General features: G+C 42.4%; 1 protein-coding gene across 1 annotated transcript in view; it reads right to left on the bottom strand.

Moving 5' to 3' along the window:
- Positions 1 to 1,149: 1,149 nt before the first annotated feature.
- The window catches only part of LOC102873517 (piggyBac transposable element-derived protein 5-like), a 184,399-nt gene continuing 159,223 nt past the window's right edge, over positions 1,150 to 26,325 (bottom strand). Inside the window, exons 6-9 of the mRNA XM_006888755.1 lie at positions 16,513 to 16,693; positions 12,925 to 13,122; positions 2,077 to 2,182; positions 1,150 to 1,416 (exon numbers count right to left, since the gene is read on the bottom strand). Of these exons, the coding sequence (XP_006888817.1) occupies positions 1,221 to 1,416; positions 2,077 to 2,182; positions 12,925 to 13,122; positions 16,513 to 16,693 (681 nt within the window). The 3' untranslated portion in view covers positions 1,150 to 1,220. The remainder of the gene's footprint in view (positions 1,417 to 2,076; positions 2,183 to 12,924; positions 13,123 to 16,512; positions 16,694 to 26,325) is intronic.

Raw genomic sequence — 26,325 nt, 5'->3', positions numbered from 1 at the left:
GCTGTAAATGTTTACCAGAGACCATCCATCTGTCTCCTGAGGAGTAGCTGGTGGATTCAAACTGCTGATCTTCCAGTTATCAGCCTGCTACATTATGCCACCAAAGCTCCCTAAGTAAGGCCTTCATGTTGCCAAGCTAGGCTTTGCCAGTGTCAGTGACACCCTTCTTTGGGGCAGCTTTGAGAAGACAGTTGTGGTGGCAGTGTTCCTACCCTGGAGGGAACCAGCCAGGAGTTATCTGCAGTGAGTGTTGTTGAAAACCTGCAGTCCTGCCAATGCTAACCACAGCGACAAAGCTCAGGGCCCACAAGGCTCCCTGCGGTCCTTAGGAGAATGTGCCACACTTCACAGAACGGTGACTAGGTAAGTCATCAGGAATGCGTTGTGGGAAGGAGATGAGAGAGGAGAAAAGAAGGGCAATGGTTTCCTTTATATTAGATCTGAAGCAACAGTAAGAAAATAACCTGAAGATATATTCAAAAATAAGAAAAAATTGCATCATACTTCACTGCAAGTGATGTTGGCATTTTCTTCTTTCCACATCACACCAGCTGAGCAGGCTCGGAGGTGAGCAGAGATGCCTCACTGAATGAGGGTCACTTCTACCCACTCCATCACTTCCATCTAATAGTACCCTATACATCTTCTTCGGAGAAATTTACTCTAAGCTGCTTGTCTCTAGGCAGTTGTTGGAAGCCCTCCTAGACATCCCTGAACAAATTTAAGGATGAAGGTCAAATCTTGGCTGCCTTCCTGCCACCTCTTGGCCTCATGAAAGGGAACCACGTCCCACATCTCTTTTCATTTCACAAAGCAAGCATTTTCTACCAGAGAATGCTATAGCCCAGCCAACCCCTGGAGCCTGTGGCTGCAACAGTCCCCATCCCCAAGCCATCTCTGCTGGGAGAGGACCCTTCTTGTCCACCTGGAATGGGGCTGCTCAGGTATCATGCTGGACAGATATGACCAAGGTAACAATGTATAGCAATCGAGTCCATGTAGCGTGTTGACAATGCAGTGGGGGCAGTTTCACAGAAGACATGCTCTTTGTTAAATGGAACTGAGACAAGCAGCCACTCCTTCCAGCGAAGCCCTTGCTGTGCCTGCAGAGACCTGGCAGCTCCCCTCTGGCACCTCTGGGTCTCTGCTGGCAGGCTCTCTCCTCCTCTCACTGTCTCTCAACTTGGTCCTTCACCTGAGCCTTGGGCTTGGCCCAAACATCAATGAGATGGAGAGGTGTCCTCCAAGCCCAGCAGCTCTTTGACCAGTCTCTCTCCAAACTGTGCCCGGCTGTATCTCTTCACATGGTAGGCGTCTGACATTTTGTACAGGATGTAGGCATTGTTGATGGCGATGCTGATGGCAAACCAGAACACCTGCTGCCAGGTCTTGTTCGGTTTATGGGAGATGAAATACCTACATGGACAGGAAGAATAGGAAAGGTTGGCTCAGGTGACTCAGGGGCACTCACAAGCTTTATCATGGTCATCAAGCGTCATGGCCCTCGCTGAGTGACAGCACTGGGGGAACCTGCATGTACACAGAGCATGCATGCTGTGCTGTGTGGGCACACTGCATGGGTACACTGAGGACAATCTTATTTAAGCAGTATTTATGTGAGGAAACCTGAAGTAACCAGTGGTGGAAAACCAGCTTAGTTAGTCTAGAAAAGGGGAGACATTAAGTGGTGGTGTTGCTGTGTACTGTGGAGTGGAAACTGACCCATAGCTGACCCTCTGGAAGGTTTTCAGAGGCAGTTAATCGCATGGGAGGAGACTGACCATCCTTCTCCCTTGGAGCAGCTGGTAGCCTCAAACTGGGTGCTTTAGAGGCTGGGACAAAGCTGACTTGATTTGGAATGCTGGGAGGTAAGGGTGCCTCTATGCTGGAGAGCGAAGAGTCAGGAACCGTGGACAGAGGCTTTAGAGGTGAAGGCGCGTATGGCTGCATGTGGAGATGGCCGGGATGAGGGGTATGGCCACATCTCGGAGGGATTTGGGTTTTCCATTCTAATGATCACCCACCAATTAGTCTGTGATGGTTGAAAAGGGTGGAAAACCTCTTTTGCAGACTCACTTGCTGTATTTGTCATCGTATTTGCAGATGTAGCTCAGGTGAGCAGCAAATGCCTCCACGGCCAAGGGGCAGGGGATCTCGCCACTCTTCCTTTTGATGATCACCCCTGCAGAGAAGAGAACAGAAATCTCTTTACTGCCTCCTCCAAAGTCCACTGCCCTGGCTGCCCCTAATTAAAATAGCTGGCACAGGAAGTAAGGAGGGTAGACATGGAGAACCATCAGATCCAGTGACTAGATGCTGCAGAAGAGTTGAGAACAACATTCAAGTCAGCGGAATGCAGAGGGTCTTCTGGCAGAGGGACAGCTGATGTGGATCTTTATCACTAGCACTCATGAAGGGGCGCTCCCGCCACGAGAGCACGGAGTCATGAGAGCAATAGAGAAGACTTGGTAATCATTCTCCTCTCCCCTACACCTCCATCCAGGCAGAGCAGGGCTGGGGAGAAAAGCAAGAGGTGAAGGTCAGGAAGCATGATGGAGTCATCTTCACGAAGAGGAAGGGGGAGCTGGAAGCTCCACTTGCCAGAAGCCTACTTCCTCCCTCCCCTAGATACCTCCCTCCTGCCAAGTCTCTCTCTTCTTCCTCGTAAGCCTTGCAGGGTTCTGAGGAGCTTTACCCATCACCTTCAGGCCTGGTTTAAATTGTTTTTTGTCAAACATTCTTCTAAGTGGTATAGCATTGCTAAACAGAGGTTACTCGTGGTTGCTGTGATACTAAACACTGTGACACTCATGTGCCAAATGTAATAATGATTACCCAAGGTGGACAGTGTTTGCTGGAGCTTTCCAATTAAAACAAGCCTGGAAGCAGGAGTGGCATCCACTTCTGAAATGGCTTGCCTCCGGAAACTCTATGAACAGTGCTCAGTCCTTTCGTTCATAGGGTCGCCATTAGGCATCTACGACTTGATGGCACCTAACAACAACAATACAACACCTTAATGTACATGACTGCTCTCTCTATTAAATACAAATAAGAACACATTATCAGAGTACTTTGTATACTACTGTAAGTTGACTCAGTCCCTCCCTACCTCAACTGAACAAACTACTTACTCCCCAAGACCTGTTTCAGACAGCTGGCTCTGAGATAAACAGCATGTCAGGGAAGGGGGGATTTGCTCTCTTAAAATACAATTTATATTAAATGTGGCTTGGGATTGACAAGTTATTTCCTGGGACCAGACTTCAATTTATACTCCCCACACAGCATTAAGTGATTAAAAGCAGAGCACTTTTTTCTTAGTGAAAATTTTCTGTATTTTCAACTTCCCCTACTTAATTAAAATTCTCTATCACTGAAAAGCAAAGAATGAAAAGGTGTTTTTAATGCATTCCAAGAGGTTAATACATACACTGTGTTCTGAAATTTTAGCAATACTTACGTGGACATAGTCAAAGTGAAAATGTCACATTCTTTACACTGCTCCTCTGATTGAGGACTCTCCCATTTCCATAGAATGAGTGGGAAGGCCTGATTCCTTTATCCCCTCCCTTCTTTTTTGCTCATTTTCTCTATAAATAGCTGTTTTGCACACCAAAAAACCTGGAGAGTTTGCTAGGAATTGTGATTCCAGGGCCCACATGGACAGCTGGTTCCAGCAGGGCTGGGACAAGCCCAGCACAGGCTCTTTAAGACTCTCCAAGAGTCTGAGGATCAGAACAGGACCCTCCTCCTGGCCAGATGGTTCCAGGTTATTAACTTGCTAAGGAAATTTACCTCTTCAAATGCGCCTGGTGACCCGGCTATCTGGGAGGTTGTAACCTGCTGCCTTCAGGAGGAGGGCCTCTGTCCAATTTCCTTCCTGAGGACATCCATCCGCCCCTGTCTCAAGACCTAACTCATCTCCAAAGAAAGACTGGGGCAATGCCTGTGTCACACGTGGCTCCAGCATAATTCACCTCACTTTCAGTAGCAGTCTTCCCTCATCTAAAGATGGGCTAGATCCTTCAGCAGTGCAAATCCTGAGGGACTAACCTACAGAGAACCAAGCATCCCCCAGAACTCAGTGCCACATGCTCTGAGGCAAAGGGTTCAACAGGCCCCTCATGGCTCCCTAGAACCTAGAACATAGCTATTTACCTAGCAACCAGGGCAAATGTTGATGAACTACCAATGTCTTAATACGTCTAACCATAGTGACCACCTTTAAACCTTAATTTTCCTGTCATAATTTGTAATTTCACATTTTGAGAGCCTATAGAGCCACGTAAATCCTGATCCAAAGCATTCTCCCTGCATTCTTCCCCTTAGTTTATTAACAGTATCACCCAATGCATATTTGAGGTTTTGAGACCCGATTCCTACTGTGAAAGGGAAGTAGCAGTCCTGGGACGCCCCTCTTCAGGCTGAGTGTTAACTAGGATTGCTGATGCACGTTTATCTGAGCGGGTAGTCTCTGCTGCCTTCTTCACCAGGAGTGAGGGGCACCCAGTGCACAGTCCTCTACTCAGGCAGCCTCGCGTGTACAGCTTCACATGAATCCACGTGCACATCTACCTTCCATCCTTTTTCCATGACCCAGCCAGACAAGTATCACAGTTCAGCAGCAGCTATCCATCCCTTCCCCAGCTGGGCCACCATTCAGCAAGTCTGAATAAGTGTTAATTATGTTTTGTTAGGTGCTGTCGTGTTGAGCACAACCCATAGTGATCCTATGAACAACAGATCTGAATCCTGTCCTAACCTGTGCCATCCTTCTATTTCTTTTTTAACACGAGATCCCACTGCAGCAGTCGCTTTGTCAAGCCACCTGTTTGAAGGCCTTTGTCTCCTTCACCAACCAAGGCATTATGTCCCTCTCCAAGGAACAGCCTCTTCTAGAAACATGCCCAAAGCATGTGAGGCAAAGCTTTATCATCTTTGTCTCCAAAGAGCATGCTCGCTGCACTGTCTCTAAGACATATTTGCTTGTTCTTTTGGCCGTCCATGGAATATACAGTGCTCTTCTCCAACATCACAGCTCAACGGCATCAGTTCTTCTTCTCTCATCCATTTTCTTCTCCAGCTCTCAGATGCATAGCAAGTGATCGGAACCATGGCCTGAATCAGATGCACCTTAGTCCTCAAAATGACATCATTACTGCTCAATAATTTGGAGAGGAGACTTTCTCAGTGTAATACGTCTTCTTATTTCCTGACAGCTGGTACTAAGGCCGTTGATTGTGAAAGTAAGTACTAATACTCACATAAGAACATCTGCTTTTACACAGGGAGATGATGACAGACCCAAATGGATTTCAAAAGAAAAGCAAAGAGTTCTACCTTGCAGTGGGGTACTCTTTGACATGTGACAACATTGGCTTTTAAAAAACATCACTATCAGGAATTGGAATAGTCAGAGAGGCTAAGAACAGTTCCTGATGTGTTCATAACTTCTTGTTACTAGGTACCAAAGAGTTGCCTCTTACTCATAAACACTTAAGTACAGAACAAAACTCTACCTGATTCGGTGCCATCTTCACAATCTTTGCTGTGCTTAAGGCCAATGTTGCGGTCATTGTGCCAATCCATCTCACCTAGGGTGTTTCTCTTGCCGATTCTCTACTTTGCTAAGCATGCTGTCCTTTTCCAAGGATTGATCCTCTTGATGACATGTCTAACATGTATATGAGGTGAAGTTTCACAATTTTTTTAAAGCTTTATCTTGTTTATTCTACTTACTACATTAGCACAACCAGTCTCACCGTTTTTGCTTCTAAGGAGTACTCTGGTTGTACTTCTTCTAAAATAGATTTGTTTATTCTTTTGGCAGTCCATGATATAGTAAATATTTTTTGCAAACATCATGATTAAAAAACATTACTTCTTCAGTCTTCTTCATTCATTGTCCAACTTTCACATGACTAGTTATAGGTTTTCCAAAATTCTAAATGCTGCTTAGCTTTAAGAATACATATGGTTCTCAGCTTTTAGCTCAGAAGAGGTACAGGTGCAACTTTCTTTGGTTGTTCTTTATCTAGTTATCTGGGTTCATCTGACACTGACACCAGGTACCTCCACCAAGCCATACAAGTTTGATTCCAACAGGATAAAAACAAAATTCATAGACCTGAGGTGTGCTGGAGGGGAAATTTATGCTGTGTCTGCCCTGTTTCCTAAGATCAGCTGAGTTTGTCTTAAAAGAAAGTCAATGATGACATTGCTAAAGCAACCACTGACTGGAAGGAACTAAGGAGTGCAGTGTAAGTGATGACTCAGAACAGACAAGGGTGACATGATGTTTTCTGCATGTGTTCTGATCATCAAAGTCCTCAAGGAAGCACTCAGAGACAGAAAAGAGCAGGAAAGCATTAAACATGATGGGAATAAAACTTTTGATGAAACTATTTGCACTGCACATCAGATGAGACACAAATCTTTAACCAGAGAATTCTTTGGAGCTAGGAAGGAGAACCTGGAGATTGCCCAGTCTATTGGCTAAAACACTGATGGCTACCACCCTCAAGACATAAAACTGGTGCTTTTACTAAGAGTAAAATAATTTAGTAAAGGATCGTTTTATACTCCAAAATAAAAAATAATACATATAGTCATAGATAAACAGAATATACAGCTGAATAGTACTCTTCATAACACAAGGGGCTTTATTTTATCAGCCAGATGAATTTTAAGAATTTAAGAGATTGTGGTACACTCACACAATGGAAAACTATGCAACACTAGATAGCAACGATTTCATATCTAGACTTCAATCTAGATAACATGGAAGAATCTAGATAGCAATGACATAACTTCTCATGTTCAGTGTTGACAGAGTATTGACTATATTGTGGACTTCCAAAAGAACAAACAAGTCAATCCTGGAGGAAATGCAACCAGGGTGTTTCTTAGAGATAAGGACGGTGAAACTCTGTCTCACATATTTCGGACACACAATCAGTAGGGATCAGTCCTTGGACAAAGATCTCATGCTGTGAAAAGCAGAAAGTCAGAAAGAGGAAGATTCTCAAAAGAAGATGGATTAACACAGTGACTGTAACAACTGACATGCAATAAGCATGGCAGAGAGCATAATGATGACACAGGATAGGAAAAGGTTCAGAGCTGTTGTTCCTAAGGTTGCCATGAGTTGTAGTCAACTTGATGGCATCTAACAACAACAGCAACATGACTTCTTAAAACATTAGTTTCCAGGTTTTAGACACAAGCTTTTGATTACTTCTTAGGAAAAATATTTGCTTTTTGAGTTAATGAGAAAAATACAGTAACTTAAAACAAAACAAAAATTAGGGAGAGAAATGACAGAAATCATTTAATAGTAGCCAGCATATATATTGATATTTATTAGCCAAAACCCATATTGTACTTTACCAACTGGTAAAATTTTGAAAAAAAATTTACCTGTCAGATTGATAAACTAAAAAAAACCAAAACCAAAACCAGTGGCCTGGTGGCCTAGCGGCAAGGAGTTGTGCTGTTAACCCAAAGGCACTAGGTTTGAATCTACTGGCTGCTCTTAAGGAGAAAGATGAGTAATCCTCTCATGAGATTCAAAGTCTCTGAAGACCTGCTGAGGATCAGCTACCAATTGGCTCCAACTTGACGGCACACAACTGGCAAAACTAGAAGAAAATGGGTTCTTTAACTATCTATTGCAAAGATAACATTAAAGGGGGAAAAATTGAGTTGACTGCAATTCATGGTAAATCCAAGTGTTACAGAGTAAAGCTCTGTAGGATCTTCACAGGCTTTACAGGCTGTAATCTTTATAGGAAGGGCTGAAGGGTTATGTTAGTTGTCTCATATAAACCATCTGCACCACCTGGTGATCTTACAAATGTTTATTCCTTTTGGTCCAGAAATTCTATTTTTCTATATCTATCTTGAGAAAATTATCAAAGATGGACCAAAGAGGTACATATATAGATGTCCATTCCAGCATTATTCAAATGGTAAAAAAAATCAATACGGGGAGTAGATAAAAAGTTTTGGCACATTTAAAAATAACAAAATGCTAGGCGGTTTTGTTTTTAACTAATCTTGTGTTTGAAGTAGACTTAAAGGCAAATCCATATCCCTTTATTAAAAACAAAACCCAATCCTAAGATCTGAACCTTGGAGGAAGGATTTCTAGTGGAGAGGAGGAGCCTACCTCTAGTCTCAAAGCTCTCTTTTCCCTGGTGACATTCCCTTTGGACCTTGGACAATTTACTAAGTCGAAATGACTTGTTCTTGATACGAAGCAGTGCTATGTCATAGTCCATGAGATTTTCAAAGGAGTCTATGGTTTAGATTTTAAGGTTTTTAATAGATATTTAGAGAGCTCTAGTGGCTTAATGCAAATCCAAACACATGAGGTTTGAACCCACCTTCTGCTCTGCAGGAGAAAGATGGGCAATCTTTTCACGCAATTAACTGCTTCTGGAAACTCAGTGGAGGCTCCACTATGATTCAGTTCTGACTTGATGGTTGTTGTTGTTATGTGCCGTCGAGTCGCCTGCGACTCATAGCGACCTTAAGTACAACAGCCCCAAACTCCACTCTGTCCTGTGCCAATCGCACTGTCTCTGACACTCCCATCCCAATTATCCCAGTCACTGAATCAATCCACCTCATAGAGGGCCTTCCTCTCCTGCGCTGTCCCTCTCCAAGGACCGGTCTCTCTTCACAACATGTCCAAAGTATGTTAGATGGAGCCTCAGAATCCTTGCCTCCAAGGAGCCACCCGGTTTCCAGGACAAATTTGTTTGTTTTCCTAGCAGTCCATGGTATTCTCAATACTCTTCTCCAGCACCACAGCTCAAAGGCATCAATTCTCCTTCTATCCTCCTTGTTATTGTCCAACTCTCTGATGCATAACAGGTGACTGTGAAGACCATGGCCTGTATCAGACACACCTTAGTCTCCAAAGAGACACCATTGCTTTTCAGCACTTTGGAGAGGTCCCTAACAGCAGACTTTCCCATGGCAATATGCCTTTTAATTTCCTGGCTGCTGGTGCCAAGACTGTTGACTATGGAGCCAAGCAAACCAAAGCTGTGTACAATCTCAATCTCTTCACCATCCATCCTGACGCTGCCAGTTGGTCCAGTGGTGAGAATCTTTGTCTTCTTGACATTGAGCCTCAATCCATATTGGAGGCTACAGTCCTTGACACTCTGCAGCAGGCGCTTCAGGTCCTCTTCAGTTTCAGCAAGCAGGGTTGTGTTATCCACATAACACAGATTGTTGATAAATCGTCCACCAATCTTGACCCCACATTTCTCCTCATAGAGCCCAGCCTCCCGGACTTGATGGTACATAACAAAAACCCCCAAAATAGATATTTAACATTACTTTGTCCCACTTCCTAATATTAAAAAGAAGCAGTAAATTTTAGCAAGAAGAATCTTGGAGGCATAGTGGTTATGTGCTAAGCTGCTCATCTCCAATCCTGATGAAAGTAGCAGGGTTGAAGGCAGCTGTCACTTCACAGTGGAAAGATGTGGTCATCTGTTTCTATGAAGATTATTCATGTATTTGAAAATGGTGCTTTGGAAAGGAAAATCATAATCATATTTAAAATGAACATATTATTGTAGATATCCTCTCTTTAAGGTTTGTATGCTCTTCCCAACTTCCCTGGTATACCCCTTCTCTTTACTTCATCTCTCTGTCCAGACAGTTTTAATGTTGTTTTGGGACTCCTTGTTGCTAGAAGACAATGTGGTAGGAAGCAGCTCTTGCCCTCCATTTTCAGTATTTCCCCTGAAAATGACATGCCCTTGCACCTGGGTCCTTAGATTTAGAACTGAAAGTCCAATTCCAGTTGACACCTTTAGGCTGGCAGGTCTGAGGCTTAATCTATCCTTAACTTTGTACTTACAAGTGAGGCTGTGAGGAAGTGACATTCACAAGCTCAAGTTTCTGACTGCATTCTCCACTGAAATGGAGCTTTATTCTCTGAGCAGTTTAGGTGGTGGGGGTGGGGAGTAAAAGACGGGAAGCATGGATTGACTATAAGTCAGAGAGATTCTATGAAGAACAGACGCTAACCTTGGCCTGTCCTGCACCATCATCACAAGCTGCCACGCTTGAGCCCATTGGTAGAATCATTGGGTAAATCCATCTTGATGACGGTCTTCCACTTTCCCTGACCATCCAGTTTGCCCAGTGTGATGTCTTTTTCCAAGGACTGGCTCCTTCAGATAACATGCCCAAAGTATGTGAGATGATGTTTTACAGCTTTGCCTCAAAGCAGCACTCTGGCAGCGTTTCTTCCAAGGCAGACTTGCTGGTTCTCTTGGCAGTTCAGAGAGTACTCAGAACTCTTCACCAATATCACAACTCAGATGCATTGATTCAGCTTTAGCCATCCTTATTCATCACATCCCTGTTCTTTAGCACTTTTAAGAAGCCCTTGACAACAAATGTGCTCAATGCAACACATCTTTTGATTTCTTGCTTGCTGCGACCATGGGTGTTGCTTGTGGATCCAAGTAAAATTGATGATGTCTATTAGCTCAGTGGGGAGAATTTATGTTTTTTTGTTGTTGAGATGCAATACATATTGAAGGCTATAGTTTTGTGGTGGTTTTTTTTTTTTAAAATTCTTCAGTAAGTGCTTGTCTTCTTCATTTTCTGCGAGCAAGGTAGTGTCATCGGCATAATGTAACTTGTTGATGAGTCTTCTTCAATCCAAATGTCCTATTCTTCTTCCTACAGTCCAGTTTCTCAAATTATTTGCTCAGAATACAGATTGGATACAGGTATGGATAAAGGATGCAGTCTTAATACACACCTTTTCTGATTTTAAACCATGTAGTGTTGCTTTGTTCTGTTCAGACTACTGTTTCTTGGTCTATGTATAGGTTTTGTATAAGCACAATTGAGTGTTCTAGGATTCTCATTCTTCTCAACGTTAACTATAATTTATCACAATCCATACAAACACCTTTGAATAGTTAATCACCAATATATATCTTTCTGGTATTTTCTTCTGTCAAGATCCTTCCGACATTAGCAATGATATCCCTCATTGCAACATCTCTTCTGGATCCCTTTTGATTTTCTGGAAGTTCTCTGTCAGTGAACTGTTCTAAATCATTTATGAATAATCTACAGTAAAATTTTACTTGCATGTGATATTTAATGAATTTAACGATATTATTTGATAATTTCCCCAATCTGACTAATCATCTTTTTTGGAATGGAAACAAGTATCAGCAACTTCTCCATATCTAAAATAGGCCCTATACACATTTTTGTTAGCTTTGTTAGTCAACTTCGGTGCAAATTACCCTTTAATAGCTTACAGGATATTTTTGTTTTTGAAGATCATAAGTATCTACTGTGACAGAACTAAAATGTGAGCAACAATGTCACTGCTTGTCCACTATGTATTGTTAAATAACCTTTGCTTCACTTAAAAACCAACACTACACCTTTGCCTCTTGCTACTGCTATCAGCAGCACTGGTTTTGTTGCTTTTAGGAACCATGATGCACTTCACAGTAATATTTTTGAAAGAAAATGAAACAAAGAGATAACATTACAACTCTCAAGAGATGCATTACACACAAGATTGAATGAAGCTGTCTACAAGTCAAAGCACACACTCTTACATGCTATTATTCTTTTAGATAAAAAGTAGAGTCTATGTAAGTATGTAATATGTGTTTATTAAGACTATAAAGATTATATAGTCTATATTATTAATTAAATATGTGGCAAAATGAATTGTGGTGCTGGTGAAGGACATAACATATACCATGGACTGCCAGAAGAATAAATAAATCTGTCTTGGAAAAAATGTAGCCAGAATGCTCCTTAGCAATGAGGATGATGAGACTTTGTCTCCCACAGTTTAGGGCATATTATCAGGAGGATCCAGTTCCTGGAGAAAGACATGATGTTTGGTAAAGTAGAAGGTCAGAGAAAAAGAGGATGGTCCAGTAACAGGCTGGACTGACACAGGAGCTGCAACAATGGACTCAAGCAGAACAGTGACTGTGAAGACAGCACAGACCTGAGCAGGGAGCCAGGGGAGCCAACTCCTGGGCACTTAGCAACATAACAACAACGTACGTATGGTAACCCAGTCGCTTTGTATACAAGAAACAGGAGATATACATGCTGTGTGAATAGAGCTTCCATGTTTGTTGTGCTTTGTTTTACAGATTTCTCAACTCTGTGGGACCTTTTCGTACCACAGATATATACATGTGGTCAGTCATGGCTCAAACAGATGTTAGATGACGTGTACCAAATTGCTTGCTAAATAAATCCCTCAGTGATGAATGGATTTGATTTAGGAAAAAAAATCAGTGAAAAAAAAAATGAACGAAAGATACCTAGAAAATAAAATTTATAAGGAAGACACTGAAATATAAGAGCAGTTGATTTTCTTCCCCTTCCCATTGGGATTTTTCACAGACTCCCAGATGATACAGTGATTATACAGATGCCGTTCAAATGTAGCCAACATTGGAGACTTAGAGGAGACTTTTCAATCACCTGCACACACCATCATCATTGCTCCCCGGACAGCCCTCTGTTTGCTTAAGAAGCACTAGGCCCTCTCTATTTCCTGGCTCTTGTGTGCCATCGAGTCAGAACTGACTCATAGCTGACCCTCCTGCGGGTTTTCAGAGGCAGTAAATCTCATGGGAGGAGACTACCCATCCTTCTCCTGTGGGGCAGTTGGTGGATTTGAACCGTGTGCTTTCGTGGTTGAAGTGAAGCTTCTTACCACTAGGTCATCCAAGCTCCCTGTCTCCAGGCTAGAGCTAATGGACAGGATAGTCCAAGGACAGGCCCGCACAGCTGAGAGGATTCACGTTTGTTCCACCATGTCTTGCTCACACCTACCCAGACCCCCTCTGACATGCTCACCAGACCCTCCCCCTCAACCCAAGCCAGTACCTTGCTGTACTGGGGAGTAGGCATTGGTCAGGAAGCGGAAGTGCCCCTTGTTGTACCAGCAGATCAGAGACATGCTCCCCTTCATCTTGATTCGGTACTGTCCACGGGACTGTGGAGTGGCGGGGTTCGCCAGCATGGACAGAGGCAGGCCTGTGCAGTCGCTCTTCCTGGAGCTGAGCAGGCCACAGCAGTAAATCTCTGATGGGGAGAGAAAAACAGAGTCCCAAACACACCTGCCTCAGAGGCTACAGTTGCTTCCTGGCGTCTGTAGGGAAAATGATAGTGGTCTAAGGGATTCTCTTGGAGTCTTCTAGAAAAACCTGTAAAGTTGGGTGATTTTACCCTTCAGTTTGCTCCACTATATCTATTAAAGCTACATGCAGGACTCTGAAGAAATGAATGAGCAATAACAGTAGCAGTGAGCATTACTGTATACCAAGCACCTACACGTTCCCTCTCATCTCATCACTGCAGACTCAGTGGGCGATTGTCTCTCATGACAGAAGGGGAGCTGAAGCTTACACAGTGAGAGGGAAGAAGGGTACGAAACAGGTTTATCCAGCTCCTCAGCCCAGGTCAGGTTATTCTAGCCTTAACAAGACCCTGCTGATCGTGAACCTTTGGGACAGTGTGGGGAAGTGCTCCCAAATCTTTGAGGAGGGAAAGAATTACCAAGCAGTTATGGATGGAGTCACATGTCTTGTGTGTGACGGCAGGGGCAGTGTGGGTGTGGACGGAGGGCCTCCTGAAGGAGAAGGACCTGAACTCTACCATCCAGACTAAAGAATCAATGCGACAGTGTGAGTAAAAACCCATTTTCCTGTATTTCTAAAACTATTCTGGAAATAACTTTTATTTTAAAAAACAGAGATCTCTTTAAATTCTTGCTCGGGATCCCTCTGCCCCATCCTGGCCACACCACAGGGAGCAATGAGGAGGCTATGGGGAGTGAGAGATCTCAGATGAGTCAGATACACAGGCAGCACGCATTTCCTGTCTTCCAGCCTGTCTACCAGTAGTTACACTGAAGCAGCCTGTCTGACTTAAGCCCCTGGAAAAACCCCTCATCTTTTACTCTCTCTCTGCTCACTGAAGACTGGCACAGTTTTATCAATAACTTGGAAACTATTCTGCATTTAACTTACACATTTCTTAATCATTGCTTCTCTACCTTAAGCTGGAAATGTGATATTCCTTTCCTTTTCAAAATCTCCTTATTTCTAAGCCACCCTGGACTTCCACTGGCCTTGTCAGCAGCAGTGAGTGGGGGCGGGATGGGGCAGGACCATCCTTAGAAAATGAGAGGATTTCTCACTGTGTGCTGGGTGAGGGTTCCTGTGCTCCCTCTATTCCTAGGAGAGTCAGATGGGATTACCCAATAACTACTCAAGTCTTAGGTGTAAAAGGAAGAATGTTTTTAAAATAGGGACGGAAGATGACATAAACCAGGATAAGGATGTCTTAACTCACATATGTGAGGGGTAGCATATCCAACTAGCTAAAGAGCAGCTGCATCTTCATGGGAGGAGAAAATCGCAGCAGCATCTTTGTTGGTCCTTTATGAAAATAGTTATCACTGTAGGAATTCCTTCAGGTGGTCTGTGTGTGTCTTCGGAGGGGCTGGACCCTCCACTGTATCCTTTTGCCAACCCTTGCTGTACAGAAGGATTCCCACGCAAACCAAACCAGGTCTACTGCACTTTGACTCAGAGCACACCTACAGGGCAGAGTATGACTGCTATACAGCGTTTATGAGTCTGTAACTCTTTCTGGAAGCAGAGTGCTTCATCTTTCTCTCACAGAATGGCCAGCGGGTCTAAATCAGGAACCTATTTGGTGAGCAGCCTAACACTTAACACATTTGCTCCAAGAGGGCTCTTTTCAGAATCCCCAAGGGGGCTTTAAAGATGCACCTGTGTGCTGCTGGAGTCACCAACTCAGACCAGTGCCATCAGAAAGGCTGGCAGCTGGGAGGGTTTAGACCATGATGAGAGCTTGTTTTAAATGCTAGTCATCTGATAGAAAGCACAAGAGGGCTCATGTGAAGAGCTCAATAGCTCTAGATGTTTTTGAATAATAAACACATTCTTTTTATCTATTACTTAATCATCTCTTGGAAAAAAAAATCCAAATTTTACATCGAATTACTCTCCTCCTGCTAGATGTTCCTCCCACTCATGGAGCATACATTTCATTGAGCTAGGGAACAGCCTCTTCTCTCCAGAACCACAGGGCACGTCTCTAGTGCTCCAGGAAGCAGCACTAACGGTCTGCTCCAAAAAGATGGTCCATGGTACTTCCCCGGTGCTCCTGACTCGGTACTCCTTTGGGAAGCTGTCTTCACTACATTAGCCCTCTGCTACGCTCACAGACGGCTGGCTTTGGGAACACCACCAGCTCACAGTGCAGTTTGATGGAGGCACCCCTGCAATTCACACCTGTGCTGTGAGCACATTCCAGAGGCTGCAGAGGTTCTTTAGGGTGCTTGCCACCTGCCACTTGTACCGGTGGAGGGTGTCCCAGCCTCTGGGAGTCACACTATCTCAATAACGGAGGGCCTACATACTTCTAACGCAGCAGGTTAATGTGCGTTAGAGGGATTTCTTCAACTTTTTACTTCCACAGTCTTTTTTCACAGTCTGATCACTCTACAATGAATTCTTTTGGCAAATAAATACTGAGCACTCACAAGCAGGCCCTGCTGGGCACTGGGGATATAACAGGTGAGTAAGATCCACCTAGGCTGCCACATTACTGACTTAGTTTTAAGATCAAATTTCTGCTCTGCTGCTGAGTAACAGCCTGCAGCTCTGGAGGCTGCTGAGGAGAAGCAGAGTGCCTGTGTTTCTCTTGAGTGGACCCAGTATCAATCCCCAGCTCAGGACACAGCAAAGGCGATACAGCTTGCTCTGGGATCCCTGGCTGGTTCTGGATCTTCTTCCTACAGACCTATTTCTGCTGGAGCTTTGGATAGTTTTGCTCTGTCTTTGCACTGAACAGCACTTGTCCACTATTACCTAATATTGGTGGTTTGAACTCAGCTTGGGCACGGAGGAAAAGGCCTGGTGATGTGCTTCCATGCCAATTTCTTATTAGCTTCTGTCAAATGGATTCAGAGTAGAACTACTTCACAGGGTTTTCAAGAATTTTCTAAAGCACGTCACCAGGTAATTAACTTCAATGGGCTTGGTTTAGTTTCAATTTTGCAACAAACAAACTAATTACCTTTTTTATCCCCCCTGGGGAACTAAGACCTCTCTGGGCCTACTGCATGGCTCCTTACCTTAATCTACGCTTTTTTGCAGACTACAGCTTCCCTTCTGTTATCTGGGAAAGGGGAGGGCGATAGACTAGGGGTGATTTCTGAAACTCCTGAGAAGTCCTCTGATGGCTCTGTCCCATCACTGGTTGACTAAAGGAGCTCTGGTACAGCACGAAGGGAATGAGCCTGAGGTCAGTGTGCTGAGGCCCGTGCACCTTCTGGCCACAAGACTCAGCTCCAGAAGGCCCTGGTTCCCTCTGGCCTTTCCCACCCACTTCTGTGGGGAGGAAGGAGCCCTGCTCTCACCAGCCCTCCATTTGACAAACCTTGCTTCTCAAACTCTTCAAACAGGGTCAGGCTGGTGATGCTGGGCCCCGTGAAGATGATGTAGTTCTTGCCCGCTGCGTTGCGGCAGAGGCTCTTAGCCACCAGGCTATGGAGTTGGGGCTTATTCTTCAGAGCATCCAGTCCATCTGGGCCTCCACCTTCCTTCAGGTGGACGTAAATCTTTAACAGAAACACACAGGAATCAGTGCACTCACAGCAGCAGGAACCTGGAGACTTGAGAGATCCAGGAAGTATGGATCCTTTCATTACAATAGAGAAAGTCACCCTGTCCTCAGGCTGCTGGTTCCAGGGTCTTTACCACCCCATCACCTACTCTACTCCTGAAGAAGCCCCAGGTTATATCACCAAGCCCAGCTCAGCCCTGGAGGCTGGTGCCTGAGCCCAAGATTCTTCATTTTCAAAAGGTCAAGGTAAAGAAAGAAAAGGATAACTAGCTATAGAGTACTAGAAACGAAGTGATGTTCTAAACCCCAGAGCTCTTAAGGGAGAGAAGAAAACAACAACACAAACAAACAACCCAATCACAAAAATCAGAAAGGATAAGGAGAAACCAGCTGTGTTCTTTCCCCTATTTGCCCCGTTTGCCATCAAAACCCCACTCAGGCATCACATGTTATTTACAGAAAACAGTGGTTTGGCTTGGGAGAGGAAGTCAGGAATGAACACCCAGTAACTTACATGAAGTATCAGGCAATTGCCTCAGTCTCTACCTTCCTTTTGGTTTCACTATGCTAGGAACGATACCCATTTCTAAAGTTTCCATCTAATCAGCTTTGTCACCAGCATCCATTCAATCAACTACTGCTATTTGGGTAATGAAGGAAAAGGCCAAGATGAAGGAGGAGGTAGGAAGCATGGGAGAAACTTGGTTGGCATAACTCCAAAAGTCCAACTAAGCCCTCTTAACATGAAGAAAATAATGAGTGCAGACACCATGACATAGCTGTTGGCCTGTGTTTTGCTTAGGGTAGCCTGGATCTACTCTGGAGAAAAGGGCTCTTCTGTCTCCCCACTGATGGATTCTGTAAGGCTATTCACACCCACAGACAGAGGGTGGGCTTCTTGGAACACCTCTGAGAAAGCCACCTTGAATGCCTTCAGCCTGGATTCTCTCATCTCCACCCTCTGGGAATCTTTGGTCTCTTGTGGTTCTGCTATCTCTTGACAGTACAACTTGAGGCATTTCCTCCTCTGTGTCAATGAAGTAATAGGGTGTCATAGGAGTCTTCTTCTTTGGCCTCTGAATGTTGAGTGTTCTTTCTGTTCCATTTCCTCCTGACTTTTCTCCTCTTCATCTTCTGTCTTTGATTCATCCTCATTTCACTTCTTATGTTTCTTCTATCTTTCCAGAACCTTCTTGAATTAAACAAACTGGACCAGCTCCTCAGCTTCCTCTGCAGGTCCAGAGCAATGAACCTCAGTCAGCACAGACACAGTTCCCACTCTGGAACACGGGAGAGGTTCATATTTTCAATAAAGCAAAGATTACTGTGTTTATTAGGGATAAATTTACTTTCTACATTTGAGTATTAATTTTAAGCTTAACAACGCACCTGTTACATGCAGATAGAAAACCCAGATTTGGTCCTCCTTGCCTAGATAAAGAAGTGTGCCAGATAGAGGACAAAAGGAAAACAAGAATCCTCTGGTTTCATTATGCACGGAAATAATCTCGGCATGCTCTGAGGTTTAGTTAGAGTTTGTAGTTAAGATGTAAAATGAAGAAACAAAAATAAAGTAAAAACAAAGATTGTTTTATTTGAAAAATACAACCCAGAGATGGGGATAAGCCATTTTCCAGTAGAGGAGGGAAGTAAGGCTAAAAAAGCCCTTTCTCACAATTAAAACAGACATGGGGGGGAGGGGAAGAAGAACGAACTGGGGAGGAGGGTGGAGAAAACAGTGCAACAATGAATGAATGAAAACTCAAAATCTCTGTAAATGTTCATTAAAACTAATAAAATTTAATAAAAAAAAACAAGCCTTTTCTCCACTTTTTTTATAGTGGGCAGTTTTGGTCCATTGTCTTTGACATCATTCATGCACTTCTCTTTCTGTCTAACTACTGCCTAGTCGGACCCTAACAACACTCACAGTTATCATTCCACCAGTCCTTAGAGTAATATCACAATGTGTACAAAACAAGTGTTATTTCCTTTCCCAGTGGAGGGCTAATGGTGATGGCTGCACAACACTATGATTGTAATTACTGTCACTGAATTTCCTTAGCTGTTGCTGTCCACAACTTAAAGAGATCCTGTGAAGAACAGATCAGAATCTTGCCCCACATTGTTATAGTCACAGTGTCAACCCATCTTAGTGAGAGTCCTCCTCGCTTTCAATAACCCTCCACCTTTTCCCAGGATGTGTTTTCCCAAGGTCCTTTCTTTAAGAAGCACCCTAAGAGTACCTCCTCAAAGACACAGCTTTTGTCAGTTTGGGAGATTCAGCACTCTTTGCCAACACAATCCAAAAGCATCCATTCTTTAGTCTTCCTCATTGAGTGTTCTATTTTCAGATGCATAAGAAACAATGGAAAATACCATGGCTTCCACCAGGCACACATTAGTCTTTAAATGGACATTCTTGCTCTTTTTGGAGAGGTCCTTGATAGTAAATCTGTACAATGCAATGTTGTCGTTTGATTTCTTGACTGCTGCTACTATGGGTGTTGATTATGGATCTAAGTAAAATGAAGTAGTTGACAAGTTCTATCCTTTCTCCATCTATTAATATTAAGATGTTGACTCCTGGTCTAGTTGTGGGGATTTTTCTTTTCTTGATATTGAGATGTAATTCATATTGAAGGCTGTACTCTTTGGTTTTCTTTAGAAAGAGCTTCAAGTTTTCCCTTCCACTAAGGAAAATTGTGTTATCTCCATAATGTAAATTGTTGATAAGTCTTCCTTCAATCTTGATGCTATATTCTTCTTCATATAGTTCAGCTTCTAGGGCTATTTGCTCAATATACAGATTGAATAGATATAGAGGAAGGAGATAACTCCGACGCATAGCTTTCCTGATTTTAAACCACTCAGTGCTTCTTTATTTTTTTTCAGATAACTGCTTCTTGATTTATGTATAGGTTTTGCATGAGCACAATTAAGTTCTCAATGTTATTAATAACTTATTATGATCCACACAGTCAAATACTTTTGGATAGTCAATAGAATACAATTAAACATCTTTTTAGGGCATTCTGGTTGCACAGTGGAAACCTAAAGGCAGGCACTGTAAATTAATCAGCTCCTGCATGGGAGAAAGATGGGCACTTTTCTGTCATGCAATTTATAGCCTCTGAAAACCTGTTGGAGGGTCAGCTATGACTTTTCAGACTTAACAACAATGGCATTCTGGTATTCTCATTTCTGCCAAGATACATCTGAAATCAACAATAATATCCTCTGTTCCATAGGTTTTCTAATTGTATATTTTGGATGGCTGGTATGGCAAATTTTAAGTGTATATATTTATCACAGTTGGGGAAAACCCCACAAACAATTAAACTTAACTTGCCTGGGGTCCCAAGACCAAAAAGATTATGTGTTTTGGACCAAGTGTACATTAGTCTTCAAATCAGCATTTTTGCTCTTTAAAGAGGTCTTTGACAGCAGATTTGTCCAATGTAATACTACTAACACTAAATCAGTTAACAAACCCAAATTATCTTTTTGTTTCCTAACTGCTTCTACTATGGGTATTGTTAGTGGATCTAAGGAGGATGAAATTGGTGAAGGATACAGGGATTTTAAAGCTCCCTATCCTGCGCCTTTTCTATTATTACCAGCAAAACAGTAAATACATGACACTGGAATGCCTTCAAGTAGACTCTTGTCCTTTCACTGGCTGACTAAAAGAGCTCTGGTAGTATAGTGTGTGGTTTGTTGGGCTGCTAAACAAAAGGTTGACAGTTCAAATGCACCAGTGGATCCACAGAAGAATAGCAATTTCCTTCCATAAAGATATACTGCCTTGGAAACCCAATGAAAGGTCTATAAATTGGAACCAACTATATAGTAGTAGGTTTGTTTTTTTTAGTTTGGTGATTAAGTAAGCCAGAAATAATTAATCAAAGATGTTGTTCTTGTTATGTATCAAGTCAGAACCCCTCAGCTGACTCTCCAGTGGGTTTTCAGAGAATTTAAATCCCATGGGGGGGGTACTGTCCCTCTTCATTCAGCAATCATATGGATATTGCCTAACCTCTTCTTTTAAAGGAAAACAGTATCTACAACCAGGAGAAGATAAAATAGATGAATGGGACCCTCTAAGAATCAAATTCCTATGCACAACCAAAAATTTCTCCAACAGGATAAAAAGGGAAGCCACAGACTGGGAAAAAGTATTTGGGAATGACATGTCAGATAAGGGACTTATATCTAGAATTTATAAAATACTTGAGCACCACAACAAGATAGAGGTAAATAATCCAATTGAAAAATGGGCACAGGATATGAATAGACACTTCACCAAAGAAGATAGTCAGATGGCCAATAAGCACATGAAGAAATGTTCAAAATCCCTAGCTCTAAGAGAGATGCAAATCAAAACAACTATGAGATATCACCTCACCCCAATTAGAATAGCAAACTTCAACGGAACAGCAAGCAACAAATGCTGGCGAGGTTGTGGAGAAACTGGAACTCTTATTCACTGATGGTGGGAGTGTAAAATGGTGCAACAACTGTGGAAGGCGGTATGGTGCTTTCTCAAAAAGTTGCAAATAGAGATACCATTTGACCCAGCAATTCCAGTACTGGGAATATATCCCAAAGAGACCATAACTGACATCTAAGAAGATATATGCACACCCATGTTTATCGTGGCTTTGTTCACAATAGCAAGGAGTTGTAAACAACCCAGGTGCCCATCAACAAACGAACGGATAGAGAAGCTGTGGTATATTCACACAATGGAATACTACACTGCATTGAAAAACAAGGAACTCATGCAATATTATTCAAAATGGGTGAGCCCGGAGGACATTATGCTGAGTTAAATATCTCAGTCACAAAAGGACAAATACTGCATGGTGCCACTGCTGTAAAAAGGGATTGATATCAGGGTTGGGGTAAGACTGAGAAAAACTGGATAAACTGCGTATACTGCATTGAAACAGATGAGGGAGTGAATAATTTAAAAGCGATGTATGATAGGGTATTATGGTTATCAGAAGAGTCCACAATTAAGGTTGCATAGTGGAGTGTACATGGGGTGGTGGGAGGGGTGCGGGGGGACTGTATATCAAAGAAAGAATTTTTTTTCTACTTTTCAAAGAGAGGAGGGATTTGGGGTGGGGGGCTGGGGGGAGGGCTGGGCATGGAGAAAAGTGCAACAATGAATGAATGGAAATCCAAAATCTCTGTAAATATTCATTAAAATTATTAAAATAACAAAGTTTAAAAAATTAAAAAACAAATTAAAGGAAAAGAGTTCATAGAGTTTTTCTGAGAGCCGTTACTGACAATAGCTTACAAATGAATAGTATACAGGTGTGACTGTCACATGTGGAGCCCCTAACTGACATATGGTAAGCAGGGATGTTAACCTAAAGTGCACACAGAACAGTGCTAAATGAAGGGGTGCCATGAAGAATGCTAGTGCTGTGCTACTGAAAAGCCTATACAGGGGTTGTGGGGCCCAGCAAAGCTCCTTCAGGAGTGAGGTCAGTGAAAAGAATCAGTGACGTGACTTTTGTAAAATACACGTATTATCACTCAGGCCTAATGTCCTTAAAGGCAATGAAGAACAAGTAGATGAAGGTCTCATACAAAAAGCAGCTCACCTTAGAGGGTGGGTTAGTCCTGTCCCACAAACCCTGTTGAGGCATCCTTGGAATTCTATTGTCAAGCTTAGTAGTTTGCTTGATGATGCTGGCTCCAGATACGCTTATCCCTAATTCTCCACCTTCCCACTGCCTCATCTTGGGCTCTCTCCATCTTCCAAGGCATAATCTCAATGCCCACAAGGATTCTCATTTATAATGTTTAAATAGTGTTTAGATAGAAGTCATTGCTATTATACGTCACTCAAAAGGAGAATGATTGTATAAAACACAATGTGAATGAAGGGACATGTGAAATAAAATGTACATGAATGAAAACAATCTTTTAATTTAATCAATTTTTTAAAATAACAATAAAAAAGTTAATAAATTTTTTAGAAAGGAGATGACGATGCCTCAACCAAACCCAGTCTTGTCACTAGTGAATGACAAGGGCAGTGTTGAAACCTCTCAAGGTTCATGATGAGAAATGAGACCCTCTGTGCTAAAGAAGATCTTCTTTATAAGAAAAAAACCAAAACAAAACCAGTGCACGCCCCAAATCCTAAAAACTCACCCACTGTGACTGAGTAATTTCTGACTCACAATGACCCTCCACTGGAATTCTAAGCTTGTAAATTATGAAGGGAGGAGACTGCTCAAGCTTCTCTCATGAGTTGCTAATGATTTCAAACCACTGGAGACATTCAGCCATTGAGTTTGCAGCTAATCTCACTACGGCTACACCACCAGAGCGCTCTTACTTGTAGATGGGAGGAGCGAGTGCTGTAGCTGGGACCTCAGCACAGCAAAGGTAAAATCAGGAAGATTAAATATAAAATCCTACAATTAAGGTTAAAAAAACTATCTGCCAGCTACTAGGATACAAGAAATATGACTTAGTAAGACTATTTTTTTAGGAAAAAAAATGTAGCAAAACAAAAATCTTGGGCTAGATGATTAAGTCACTGGACACCTTGACTGGCCAAGAAAGTAATGTGCTCCTGGTCTTAACAATAATGGCGTCAACAGCCTTAATCTAGTTCATTCAACTTGAGACTAATGTTGCACAATTTATATTGTTAGGTGCTGTTGAGTTTGACACAACCCATAGAGAACTTATCAACAACAGACCTGTGGTGTGTCCTCACACTATATACTCACACCGTAACAGAAAGAATCTTGGGAAATATGTACAATAATCATAATAACTTGAAGACATATGCAACACGTCATTGTTGCCATACTTCTGAAATGCTCCAAGAATTCAAGAGATGAGACCTAGTTGCATGATTATTCACAATAGTAAAGAGACAGAAGCAGCCCAAGTCCCCATCAACAAACAAGTGGACAGAGGAATTTTGGCATATTCACACAATGAAATATTACATGGGTAAGTCTAGAGGCTATTATGCTAAGTGAAAAAAACCTCAGCCAAAAATGGACAAATGAGGTATAAGACCTCTATTATAAAAACAGGATAGTTATTTGAGTGTGGAGAGAACCAGAGAGAATGGTCAATTATCACTGCAATAAATTAGGCAAAGGAAAGATCAAGCTGAAAATGTTCTAAAGGGATAATATGTGTATTGTTGTTGTTATGTGCTGCCGAGTCGCCTGTGACTCATAGCCATACTGTGTACAGCAGCTATAAAACTTGCCCTGTCCTGAGCCATTCTCACTGATACTGACACACCTACCCATGTTGCCCTAGTTACTGTATAAATCCATCTCATCCAGGGTCTTCCTCTCCTGCACTGTCTCTCCCCCATTCACGCAAGATGTCCTTCTCTAGGATTGGCCCCTCCTGGCCACATGCTCAAAGTATATGAGATGGAGCTTCAAAATCCTAGCCTCCGAGGAGAAATCTGGTTTTAACCCTCTCCAAGACAGACCTATTTGTTTTCCTGCTCGTCCATGGTATGTTCAAGACTCTTCTCCAGCACTCCAATACTCAGAGGTATTGACTCTTCTTCTGTTTACAACTAATAATCTGGACTAAGACATGCATTACTGATCAAATGGAAGGAGAAACTAGAGAAGGAGAGAGGAAAATGTTATAAAACAAAGTATGTATGACTAGGAAAAAAAAGGGAAAAATATATCTTAAAAAAACACAGGTGAAGGGAAAGGTAATATAAAATACGGGCACGATCTTCAATGTCACTAAAGAACTAAAAGACAAGAAGAGATACAGCCAACACAAGTAAATGCTATTACAGACACATAAAAAATGATCTCATTTCAGCATGGATTATCTTTGTTCTATTAACGATTACTGTTTATCTTATTTACATTGAGCATGTGTCAGGAGGGGCTAGTCCTTGGAAAATGACTGGGAAATATGGAGGGTCCCCCCAAATGAAGAAGACCCTGAACAGATGGATTTACACAGTGACTGAAATAATAGACTTGAGTATGCAGAAGACAGAAAGGATGGCGCAGGATAGGGCAAGGTTCATGTCTGTTCTTCATAGAATAGCTGTGAGTTAGGTGTCTCGAAGGCATTTAACAAAACCACCACCACCACCAATATATTCTCTTAATTTGGGTTCTGTAGAGAAGCAAAATCAGTGATTGACACATATAATCTATGCAGGCCACACACTGGTAAGGAAATGATCTTTCATGGCAGATCTCATTAAAGAGGTGATTCTATTTTATGATATTACCATCAAGGGGATGACTACATCATAACTTCCATGTCAGAGAACCATATAGGTAGTTAAGTGGACACACAACCTTAACTAACATCACATGTCTCTTAAGTAAATATTTTGAAACTCAAATTCAAGCTAATTTAAATTAGATATATTAGAGATATGAGATATATGTTAATCTTCATGAAGATGACACAGGGACAGAAGCTCAAAATGGAAAGACTTTCTTTTAGAGTTGAAAGTTTTCCCTATTAGCTAATGCTCCAAATTTGGTCTTCTAGCCTCTTACCTGGGAGAAAAGAAATTTCTGTTTGTTAAAGTCACCCTTTGTGGTATTTGTGTTAGTGTTCACACACACTCATATGTGAACTGACTCATAGCTGAACCTCGAGCAGGTTCTCAAGAGGTTATAAATTGTATGAGAGGAAATACCACACTTGGGTTAAAAGCACTACTCTCTATGGACAATCCCACCAGAACTACTTATATTTCTGTTATAGCAGGACTAGATAACAAAGGTTATATCAAATGGAACATTCAACTAAGACCAACGCTCTTGAAGTTCCACTATGTCCTCCTTTACTCTGATCTCTGCAACATCCCTAGTGTCTGAGGAAGGCTTAGGTGTGTTGGAATCAGTGAGACTGGCTCAGGGAGGGCAGGCTTCAGAACTGCTGTATATAGGGTCACTATGGGTCACAGGCAACTCGATGGCATATCACAACAACAACAACAACAACAATCTCTAGCTAAAAGCATGCTCCTTGTGAATAAGACCTGTTATTGTTGTTATGTGTCACTGAGTCAATTACAACTCATAGTAACTAAATGAACTCATCTTAAGCCAATTTCACCATCTCTGACACACCTGTCACCATTTTCGCCATCACTGTGTTATTCCATCTCATCCAGGGTCTTCCTCTCCTGTGCTGACCCTCTACTCTTCTAATCATGATGCTCTTCTACAAGGATTGGTCCCTCCTGGAAACATACCCGAAATATGTGAGGTAGAGTTTCAAAATCCTTGCCTCCAGGGAGTAGCTTGGTTTCACCCTCTCTGGTACAGATCTGTTTGTTCTCTTGGCAGTCTATGGTAAATTCAATACTTTTCTCCAGCATGGATTCATCTTCTGTCATCCTTATTCACTGTCCAGTTCTCAGATGCTTAGAATGCAATCGAGAAGACCATGACTTGAATTAGGTGCACCTTAGTCTCCAGAATGACATTATGAGTACTCTGGAGAGGTCCCTGACAATAGATTTTTGTTGCCCTTTATCTCCTACTACACACAATACACTACTACATAGGCCCATCTCATGCCTCATCATCTTACATTAATGTTCATCAGGCCATCAAAGAGTTGGCC

Source organism: Elephantulus edwardii, unplaced genomic scaffold, assembly GCF_000299155.1.
Source record: "Elephantulus edwardii isolate Elephantulus edwardi_28Jun2011 unplaced genomic scaffold, EleEdw1.0 scaffold00071, whole genome shotgun sequence".
Taxonomy (NCBI): Eukaryota; Metazoa; Chordata; class Mammalia; order Macroscelidea; family Macroscelididae; genus Elephantulus; species Elephantulus edwardii.
This window is presented reverse-complemented; position numbering and strand designations above follow the sequence as displayed.